The sequence below is a fragment of the Octodon degus genome, unplaced genomic scaffold (assembly GCF_000260255.1).
Source record: "Octodon degus isolate 3935 unplaced genomic scaffold, OctDeg1.0 scaffold00101, whole genome shotgun sequence".
Lineage (NCBI taxonomy): Eukaryota > Metazoa > Chordata > Mammalia > Rodentia > Octodontidae > Octodon > Octodon degus.
This window is the reverse complement of record NW_004524677.1, coordinates 7,278,609-7,290,392: the sequence shown is the minus strand read 5'-3', so window position 1 is coordinate 7,290,392 and position 11,784 is coordinate 7,278,609. Positions and strand designations below refer to the sequence as shown.

Genomic DNA, 11,784 nt, shown 5'->3' with positions numbered 1-11,784 from the left:
ATCCACCAGTTTTGGTACAACTACAGACAAAGAAGGTCTATTGACAGCAAAGGAAGTCAGAAGGCTTTCCCTCCATCGTTCATATGGGTAGAGATGTGGCCACTGCAAGAGATGACACCAGAGTTCATGAAGCCGGCTGCCTTCACTGATCCCTGTGAAATGTCACTAATTTCTCAAACAACTCGACTCAATTCCTATTCATAGTTGATCAAAAGCCCATGGCTTTACAGAGAACACTGTGGGTTACTCCAAGAGGGATTTCTGGGTATGAAATGAATGCCATAAATTAATGGCTTATGGCTAAGTCAAATTAGATTACAGGGACATAAAGAAAAATGGTTAAAGCTTATAAAAAGGAAAGTAATTATAATCATAATGTGTATATATAAGTGTAATTTACATAGGAAATGAAGAGAAATTCACTACAGAGAAATTAATTCATTATTCTGTCTTTCACTTATGCAGCACCCACTTTACACATTTCTACATAGTAGATCAGCAAAAATAGGTGGTATAAAACCTTCTATCTGTAAATTGTGCTAACTATAAGAGACAACACAGAGCTTATCATTGCCTGTCTTACAGGCAAGTTCCATGTGGCACGCACATCAGAGAAAATATGATTGCAAAATACAAATATTCTGTTTTAAGAATTCTTATTTCTTCAAGTCTCCATACACTTGAAAGCCAATTCAACATATTTATTCTTATGAAGAAATGACATTTTCTATAAGTCCTGAACAGCACCTTTCTTGTCACTTCCTGACCAGTTCTGTCTGTGCTTTGCATCATGCTGCAGAATCAGAACAGAGCTGCTGCAGAGGAGCAAAGCAAAAACATTCGCATGAAGGCGAGCACTGAGACCAACAGGAGAGAGCCGAGCCCCAGAATAAAGCGCCTCGTGTTTCAGTCCATCAGTTTTGGGCAAGAGCACCAAGATCACGGTGCTTTTAACAAATGATGCTGGGGCACGAGAATGTTCACAAACAAAAGAAAAAAATGGACCCAACCTTCACCTCATCTACAAAACTCAACTTAAATCAGCAATTTAAGAATCAAAATAAAAAAATTCTTAAAAGAAAACATAATGGCAAACTTCAAAACATTGGATTTGCCAATAAAACCATAGATCTGAGAACAAAAGCATGAGCAAAAACAAAAAAAAGAAAGAAATTAAGTAAATTGGATTTCTTCTAAATTCTGTGCATCAAAGAAAATAAAAGAATAGCCTACAAGAATATAAGAAATAATACAAATCATATCTCTGAAAAAGGCTTAACATCCATTATATACAAAGAACTCCTACAACTGAACAAGTTTTAAATAGACAAAAGACTTGCATTAACATTTATTGAAAGAAGTTAAACACATAGACAATAATCACATAGAAATGTGCCCCACATAACCAGTCATTCTTGAAATTAAGTTAAAACCACTATGTGAAATCACTTCTCAAATGGTTGGGGAATTATTATTAACAAATAAATGCTGGAGAGGATTTGAAGACATTAAAGGCCTTGTACAATGCTAGAGGGGATGTAAAATGGTGTAGCCACATAGAGAAGTTTGACAGTTCTTCAAAACTTTAAAAATATAACTACCACATGACCTAGTGTATTATGTCTGTCACTTTCTCATCATAAAGACAAAAATTTGACACCCAGAATTAACGGAGAGGTCTTTGGGGCTCACAGTTCCAGATGGCTTGGTCCAGTTAGCTGGCTCCAGAATCAGCAAGAGGGAAGGAAGCACTGGGAGCAGAAGCCGCTCAACCCATGCAGCTGGAAAGGAGAGACGGGGGAGATCCCAGGCTGAGCACACGGCCTTCTAGGTCAGGCTCCCTGACCTGGCTTACTGCCTCCTTGCAGATCAAGCAATGAGTTCGCTGATGGATTCATCCACTAAGTAGTGTAGGGACCCTGTGATCCAATCAATGTCCAAAGGCTCCACCTCTGAGCAGGAGACTTTTGGGAAACATTCTGACCTAAACCACAAAACCTAGAGCCCCAATCCTAGAAACCCAAAGGAACTGAGAAGGATTTAGACATACTTTTATGAAAGTGTTTGTTGTAGCATTATTCATAATAAAAGAGGAGAACAACTCAAATGCCCTGATGAATAAACAAAACATGATATATAATATATATATTATTAAAAGAAATTAAGTTCTGAAAAATGCTACTACATGAAAATGTGATACAAGCTAAACATACAAGAGAAAATACTGTAGAATTCCACATATGTGACAAATCTAAACTAAACAGATTCATAAAGTTAGAAAGATTACAGATTATTAGATGGAACAGTGGCTGAGAAGATAACATTCTATCAGATGATAATTATAGGTTTTTAAAGTTGTCAAAAAAGTAATCTTAAAAGTGAAAAATAGAATGCTGTACAGACACTAGTACATTAGTTTTGGATGACGCATTACTCAGTTTTCCATAGAAACTCAGATCCATACACGTATTGTGATATATTGAGGGAACGCTAGGAATTAGCTTATGTGATTACAGCAGACAGAAATTATAAAATGTGCCAGTTCAGATGCAAAGGCTGGCAGGCTGCTGCAGAACCAAGAGGAGTCCTCCTCAGTACAAAGGCTCCCAGGCAGAACTCGTTCTTGCCAAGCGGTTGGGCGGCCCATAAGGAAAACTCACAGGAGGGCTTAGCATGCAGTTAGGCAAACATCTCAGAGGAAAGTCTACAGAGAGTTCAGAACTCACAACTTTCAAAGTAAGTGAATGATAAACACTGCATTAGAAATGCTAGTACTTGGAGGAAAAGTTGGACAGGTGCAGAAAATAAGCCAATATCCTAAAATAATAAGAAAAGAAAAAAGCTATAGTTGGATGAAACACCTAAATATTTAAAAAGCATTTTAAACTTTTGGAAAGACAAATGGGATGTATCTTTATGACATTTCCTATACAAAATCCAGAAAGAACAAACTATAATGAGACAGATAAAAAATATACTAAAAATAAAAATCTTGGGGCAGGGGAGATGACTCAGTAGAGTAAGCACTTGCCTGGCAAGCACAAGGCCCTGAGTTCAATCCCTGGTACTTAAAAACAAAAAAAAAAGGTAAAATAAAATAAAAATCTTGGTGCTCAGTGCAGAGCATTTGGTAATGCTGCTGAGTTCAGTCCCCAGCTCCCCAGCACAGTCAAAAAACAATATGCAAACTGTGGCCAAATTACACACACAGTACATCTGAAGAAAACACATTAATTGAATCTGCATGGTAGGAAAGGGTGGGTGTTCTTTAAGTCATTCAATTTTCCTGTATGCTTGAAACATGTCAATAAAAATGTTTTTAGTAAGTTTAGCGCATACATTTTTTCTCTTTTTATTTTTATTTTTTAAAGAATCAAAATAGTGATAGAAAAAAACAACATTAGGGGCTGGTGAGATGGCTCAGTGGTCTAAAGCACCTACTTAGAACAAGCTTAGCAAAGCACAGGGACTGTGGTTCAATCCCCCAGCACCACATGCCAGCCAGCCCGGCCCCTGGTGGGCTGAGCTGGCCACACACACACACACACACACACACACACAAATAAATAAATAAAATTAAAAAAAAAAGAAAAAAACAACATTAGAAATGATACAACAAGGGCAAAGCCATACATTCATATGCACAAGATGGGTGAGGCAATGATCCCGAGAATCCTCAGCAGGTCTTTGAAACTGGCAGTTAATTGGTAGGACTCTCACTCCGACCAACTACACATGCTGAAACTCGTGAACTAAGCAATCACACCAAAGACGGCAATGTGCAATAGTAGGGTCCTGCTCACAATGCGTCACTCCGGTCCTCCAGACATACACTGCTTGTCATGACACCCCAACCACTGTCATACTGTCTCCCAAGTAAATGTTTGTTTTTAAAAAAGCATAATGTGGGCCTGCCCCTTAGCTCAGTTCTTTAAGTGGCTGCTTTAACAAAGCAGTCAGGCTCAGGTTGCTGGGGTTCGATCCCCACAACTCAAGCCAGCCAAACCTGCCCTGGAGGCATTTGGAGAAAAAAAAAGAAAAAAGCATAATAAATGAAAACAAGAGACAAGAAAAAAAATGTCACAGGACTGTCCTGCTACAATGCTGCATATGACTAGATTTCTAAATTTCTGTGTAAAAATATGTAATTGCTTATTCCTATCTTTTAAATTTTTTTCTTCATATTCTGTAGGGACTTAAAGTTTAACATATCATTGCATAATGGAAAATGCCTGGTCCATGTTATGTCTAAGATGTTTGATATTCAGACAGATAGCTTAAGCTCAACTGCCTGTGTTGTAAGGTAATAATGATAAGCTTCTCTTCTGGAGGGTAAACAACCTCAGTTTGTAGAACCAAAAATTAGAGAAAAAAGGCTGTATACATTTTAATTTGGGTTTTTTTTTTAATGAAAGCTCTTACTATGTGACCCAGATGTGACTCAGATTGACCTCAGGCTGGCTGACTTGCTGCCTCGACCTTCACTGTGCTGGGACAACAGGCATGTGCCGTGAGGTCCAGCTAAAAAACTACAATTTTCAGGAAGTATATATGAAAGCTATTTTATAATACTGAACTAAGCATCTCTTTGGTATAAACATCATAGCAACAATGGGACCTTTAATTTAAAAAAAATTAAGAAATACGGTATGCTAAACAATTCGTTTCTTTACTTATCCATTTGCCGCTTTTCAGTCTCTGTGGGGCTTTAGATGTAGTTCTCTACACAGCTCCTTATCTACACAGAATTCAAGATGTCTAGAAGCTATATGTGGCAGATCCTTAGTTGATTTAGTTGTTGACACGTGACACAGCAATCAAGAGTCACATAGCATAAAGGAATTTCAAAACAAAATGTCGTTGGGGGGCCCGGGAATGGCTCAGTGGAATAAGTGCTTCCCTGGCAAGCGCGAGGGCAAGTTCAATCCCTGGTTCCACAAAAAAAAAAAAAAAAAAAAAAAAAAGGCCATCAATAAGGTCCAGTGATATGAAAACAATTACATATTTAAACATGATGCGTTGGGAACAGAGTATTATGTAAACTACTTGTAAATCTCCAAAAGTAATAGCACACAGCCATAAATTTGACAAAGCATTTTAAAGACAGCAGTACATAAAAAATCAAAACATGAAATATTAACAGTGAAACCAGTTAACATTAAAATGTTGCTTTTATTTATTAAGTTAAAATATGCAGTCTTTTAACCAGATTTTCATTTTCTGAAGGACAAAAAATACATATTTTTAGAAGCTACCATCAAAACTTATGTCCCCATTATTAAAAAAAGCTTCTCTTCATGTCAATGAAGTTCTGATTCATACATTTTTTAAGGCAATAGTCTTCAGATTAAAAACCTAGGAAGAGAGCTAGGGAGATTCCTCAATGGCTTAAGCATCTACCTGGCAAGTGCAAAGTCCAGGGTTTGATCCCTGGTACCAAAACAAAATTGTAGGAAGAAATAAATAGCTTCTAATTATGTTTGTCAGGATTTTATTTAAAAAGCGCTTAGTGAGTGTGACGTGGCACTTATGAGGAGCTAGGGACACAAAAGTAAAACACAATCACTGGTTTTAAAGAACTTAGCCCAGTGGACCAACCACAGGTCACCTCCTTTGGTCCATAAAATGAAGTGCAACTTCAAACAGTGTCCCTCTGGGCATTTTCTTACAAAACAATTACCTCCTTCACCACTGGTAATACTGGGGCACTGTGCATATTAATTATCTACTAATGGAATTGACTTTCATAAATGAGTCTAGAAAGGCTTTGACAGTGGATGATTGATCATCATCAAAAAATAACACTACCAGTCATCTGCTTTTGCAGATATCATGAAAACTGTCTTTCCAAGAATACAGGCCTCCCGGGAAGAGGTCACACTCTGTATGTAGCCTATGTGCAAACGGAGCTTGTGAGGAAAGGCGAGCCATGGCAGCAGTCATGAATTACACAGCTAGGAAATCCACACCAGTTGTCAGGGCTCAAGGGGTCAGTCTTCTCTTGCGAAGCCTTGTGATCCCCTAAGAAAGCACACACTTTCTGTACACATGAGGGCAAGCTCTCCCACTTGAGCTGATACTGCAGATGTGGCCTCAAGAAGTTCAAAGAACGCTGCCTGTAATTAAAATACAAAGTCAAACAGAAGTTAAAATCTCATTCAGACTTGATAGTCAAAAACTAGATTAAAACCCAAATCCAAAGTGCAAATTATTTTTTCAAAAGTAATAGACATTCAAATGAAAACAGGCTCATTCAGGGAACCCAACAAATTCTTTAACCAGGGGTCTCATGCATGCCAAACTCATGCTGTACCACCATGTCATACCATGCCCCACGCCTTGAAATACTTTAATATTCTGTAAGCATGTAGGAAATAGGTTTGCTAGAATAATACCCATAAGTCAGTATTTTGCTTAATTGGAAACACAACGGGGGCTCATTTAGCTCAAGAACTGGACCCCTTGATTCTATGCATCCGGAGTATACGGATTTCATCATAAATTATCCTTACTGATACCTGGGTACCAAAGGCACTGTGCCACTAGTTTTACCTACCCCCTTAAACCACAGGAATGTAAACATCAAAGAACAGATTCTCCCGGTTCTAGTAAACAACACCAATAAAAATCACATACAAATACAGAACATGTCCACCTCTGGACATGTATTTAGTTAAATGTTTTCTTCATTTTTTTTTCACTACAGATAACACTCTTTCTAGGTAACTCTCAGTACCATACTTCATTCTATATATTTCCTTGTAACCACTCTTGTTCTGTAGAAATTAACACTGGATCCACATGTTACTCATCTTTTGAACAAAGCAAGTAGAGTGGATCCTCAAGTTATGACCTGCCTCACATATGGCTGATCTGGGTTATGACCAGAATTTTAGGATTAGCTTACAACCAATCTTGAGTTACATACAAATGCCAGTCACTTGTGCAGCTGTAAACAAAGACTCGAATGCCAGAAAAGTACAGGTATCTGTATCTAAGAATCAGTCTGAGCTCAGATGCACATGTTTGTGGATGTGATTTAGGTCAATGCTTTATACAATTAGTATGATTACCACTGTCAAAATGGTCCCAAAAGCCCAGAGAAAAGGTAAGGAGGGTAAAGAAAGCAATCACAATCAAAAAGTAAAAGGACACTGTAGAGAACATGAGAGGGGTGTTTGTGTGCCAGTCTCACTAATATGTACTAATATGGTCAAAATCTACCATCTTAACAATCTTACAGAGAAAGGATTTGTATAAGGCAGCTAGTGTGGCTAAAGGTGTTACTCAAATTACTAAGTCAGTGTTGATGACGGTGAAAGGCATGGATACACAAAAGGCAGATAGCAGGTTATAGACTGAGTCTATAATTTATGACATAGCCTGGGTTATGAATGCAGACCTTGTAGAGGATCCCTGCATCCATGATTGATAAGATTGATAGTGGTGAATCATTTCATGCAAGTAAGGGGTGGTTTCACACACAATTTTGAAGCAGTAACTGGGGTTTCTAGAGTAACTAGGTATGGTGAAGCAGGCAGTGGGGATAAAAGGGCTGCCAAAAATTACATACATACACCCCTTCAAAATGGTGACAGAAGAATGGCTTTTTCTCTCAACAAGTTTTCAGCTCTAATGAAACTGGCCTTTTGTGAGAGAAAATGCCCAGCAGAAGGTACATTGCTCAGGAACAGAAGAGAATGTCTGGGTAACAACAGTACTTTTCCTTGAGTGGATCAGCAAAACTTTCTGTCCTGTTGTTGAGAAATATCTAGAGGACAAAAGGTTGCTACTTAAGGATCTCCTCACTATGGACAATACTGCTTACCCATGAGATTTGGAAGAAACAGCTGAAGAGTTTCCATGCCTCTTAGTTGAGTTCTTCCCACCTCATACAGCTTCTCTGCTGCAGCCTATCTGTTGCTTCCCATGCAGCTCCTGATGTTCTGCAGAGCAAGGATGGCAAGAGGTTGGGAAACAAAGAGATAAGAGCTGAGGTCAGGTGGAGCAAAGAGAGGAAGGAAACTGCTCAGTCACCGTGGGACCATTTATTATACATTTGACAGAGTTAGAGCCACATGACACAGCCCTGCCTAGCAACAGCAGGGCTGTTGATTGCCTCAGGCCTGGGGCCCCTGGACTGGAGCACCTTGCCTTGCTTCAGGTGTTCTTTGTTCTCAGACCTGCCTTGCTCCCTTATCTCACCCACACACATGTGACCAACTTCCCACTCCCTGTGCAAGTTAAAGAAAGCTTTTAAGAAGCTATACTCAAGGAAAATGCTCCTGATGTGCTTTCAGATGATCTCAGATAGACTTTCTAGTGTGGGGTTGAGAAGTTCTGGATCAATATCTTCCTAAGTACGTGGAGATCTGCCCATAAAGTGTGGCCTAGAATTATACAGGAGAGAGAATGTGAAGGCTGTGTAGAGGTGCCTGAGCCTTCAGTGGACTCTGTGGTTGCTGATATTCTCATGACAGGCTTGCAGACAGGCCGTGGTGTTGTTGGGAAACTGGTAGAAGAGCACTCAGAGAATTGTCTACATAGTAACTTCAGCAATTTCTGGCCAAGCAACAGGAAAGGCACATTAGGAGCCTTCTGAACAGAAGCGGGGAGAAGCAACAATCAGTGCCGTTTCAGTTCTTCTGAAACAGAGCTGGGGGCATGGCTGAGTGGAATAAGTGCTTCCCTGGCAAGCACAAGGGTCTGAGTTCAATCCCCAGTTCCACTAAATAAATAAATCTTTAAAAAATGAAGAGAGCAATCAATACTTGTAGAGTAAACCCACCCAGACCAAAGGCTATTTATTGCCTTCACTCAATAACATCTTGTCACACTACAGAGCAGTGTTAAAGAAAAGACAGAAACAGACAGCCTTAGACCAGCTCTGACCAGGCCAAGATCCCTCCGGAGCCAGAAGCAGGACTCTCAAGGAGAGAAAGGACACCAGCGAGCCAGATTGCTCCACATGTTCTTATGAAGGAGACTCTATGTGCAGCTTCTGCAAGCCAAAGATACCGACTTGCATGATGAGTACAATAAGAAACTGCAGTTTTTTGTAGCGCAGTGGACTAAGCACTTGCTTAGGTAAGAGCAGGGACCAAGGTTCGATCTTTGGCACCGCTTCCGGACCGCTTCTAGGTGCACTCAGTCAGCGATGAAGGCTGCAAGTGGTGGCACACACCTGTAATCCCAGCACTAGAGAGGCAGAAATCAGGAGGATCACTCCGAGTCTGAGTTGCATAGTGAGACCCTGCACAAAAGGAAAAAAAACTTTAAAAAACAAAATTGCAGTTTTTGGAAAACTAGACACATTTTATACATTTTTGGTGAATACACTAGGTTTGCCAGAGCTCCTGCACAAACTCCCAGTAGACCCCGAGGGCACAAAGGTCCCAGGCAGCTACGCCCGCCGTCCGGCCCACTCCCTGGCTGCCCACATGCACGCGAAAGCGCGGCTTCTTTCTGAGTCCTGGAGATGGACTGGGAAAGTACAGGAGCTGCGCTGAGCTGCGCTGTGTGCTTGGATTCGGGATTCCTTTCTGTGTCTACTTGTCTAATGACCCCAAAGCATCTGTCAGAAATGCTGCGAGGCAGCGGTGGCCCTCTGAGTTGAGGCAAACTTCGGCGGAGTCGGGAAAGTCCCCATCCCTGGTGGCGGCCCTGCGGCCTGGAGGCTGACTGCTGTCCTTCGGCATGCTTCAGCCATGAAGGTGCCACGGAAAGAATGTCTTAGTCTGTGTGATACTACTATAACGGAATGTCACAGCCTAGGCCATTTACAAAGTACAGAGGCTTCTTTCTTACAGTTCTAGAGACCAGGAAGTCATCTGGCCATGGCTTTCTTACAGCGTCGTTTCCCCACAGAAGGTAGACTGGAAAGAGACAGCAAGAGAGGATCATGGGTGCCTGCACGAGAAAGCTGCTTTTATTATGAGGATCTCCCTGCCACTAAACTGACCCAAGATTTCACCAAGAATGTGTTTCAGGAGAGTGCTTGATGCATTCGATGCCAGTGAGGCCAAAGAATTGGGAATCAAAACTTGACCAATGGCTCTAGCAGTCATTTTGGTGGCTGGGAGTAATTTCTCCTGGATTCCCTGAGATTAAAGAAGCCAAGATTTCAAAACAATAAATAAATATAATAACCAACATCACATAGATAGTTAGCAGCAAAGCCTGGCCCAGAACCAAACACTGAACACACTGCTTTACAGGTGACCCTGTCTCCCGAATCCCAGGCCAGAACTTTTCTTCAGTAAAATCTTATGTCGTCTTTCCTTGTTAACTGAGACATTAGGGGGATTCTCAGTAGTTAGGCCTCAAGCTAAAAGGAATAAACATCCACAGTCAGATCTCAGGACACGATCGTAGCTGGACAGTGGGTTGGGTTTCACAGCAAAGGGCCCTTTAAATGAACAGGCAGCCTCTGCAGCAGGGTTCCTCCAGGCATCAAAACAGAACACGGAGAAGTGTGTGTGGGTCCTCAAAAACTGAAAACGCTCCTTCTAAGAGATTCCATTCAAATAAGTGCCCAAGTCCTGACCGTCATGTTTTACTCCCAGCAAGTATAATCAGGCTTGCAGAATGCTGATCTCACTCCCCGCCCTCCTCCCTCTTTTTTAGTTTTTTTATCAAGCTGCCAAGAAAGGGAGGAAGGAAAGATGGAATTTTACTTTGGTGTTTAATTTATCAAGCAATGTATGTGGGGACAAAAGGGACAAAAAGCCCTGAGCGTTTTCACTGTCAGGTCTTGATTCTAACGGGACCCCTCTGCACTTTTCAAATTCGTACCAGCCAATGCCGTCTGAGGAAGCTGGATTGCTCCCGGCATCTGCTCTGTGGAGATATCAGCTACGTGATTTTGCAAACCAGGAGAAGATGATTTCGAAAGGAAGGAGGAACAGGAGAGAAGGAAAGCAAGGAGACAGGTGTGTGGCACAGAAATAAGGCTTGGAAGGGAAAAGTTACCACTTCAGGGCAGCCAGAGGAACGCAGGCAAAGGGAGGAAGGAGCCACTCCGCTTTCAGGAAGGGCCACAGATCTGCAAGGCCCTGAACAGGTGGACAGGGCCCAGGCTCAGGCTCCACCTGCCCTGAGTCCCAGTGTCACCGCTTGGATTTTGGGTGTTCCTCTTGGCTGCTGCCTCCTTGGGAGGAGGAGGTGGAGAAGGCCCCAAGCTGGGGAAGGTAAGCAGTATGAGCTGCCCCCTGGGCCACTTGATGGGTCTTCATCTGGACTTTCATCTGGCCCAGGGTGCCCATCACCTGGCCATCTGTGCTGGGGAGACAGGGAAGTAGGAACAGGGCCAAGCTGGGTGGGAGTGAGCTGCCCTGGTAATCACCGGATCGGAGGACACACTGCCAAACAATTCTCCAGGCCCTGAAGGGAAGTACTGGTGGGCCTGTGGTGTGCAGAAAGCATAAAGGGACAGGGATGGCCCAGGAGTATCTTGTGCCTCTGCAAGGCAGTCTACAGTATGCCCTAGGATGGTCTCTCACTTTGTACCCCTCCCTCCCTTGCGCTCTGCCCATACTCCTCAAGTCCACTTTTTCCCTTACCCTTCACTTTTCATTTTTCAAATAGTTTGCTCCCATCTTTGCTTGCTTCCTTCAGTTCTTTGTTGGAGGAAAAAAAAAACAAACAAACAAACAAAAAAAAAAAAAACCAGGAACCCACTTTAGAAAACTATCAGATATCATGCAAGCCTTGCAGTCATCCTCAGCAAAAGCAAGGGCAGGATCAGCGCTTTTATCCCCAAGTCTGAAGGGCAAAGACCCGTCA

General features: G+C 41.7%; 1 protein-coding gene across 1 annotated transcript in view; it reads left to right on the top strand.

Annotated features, from left to right (window-relative positions):
• The window catches only part of Rxfp1 (relaxin/insulin like family peptide receptor 1), a 119,549-nt gene extending 117,123 nt beyond the window's left edge, over positions 1–2,426 (top strand). Inside the window, 1 exon segment of the mRNA XM_023723671.1 lies at positions 1–2,426. This exon segment is cut by the window's left edge and continues 3 nt beyond it. Coding sequence (XP_023579439.1) covers positions 1–204 — 204 coding nt within the window. The 3' untranslated portion in view covers positions 205–2,426.
• Positions 2,427–11,784: the final 9,358 nt, after the last annotated feature.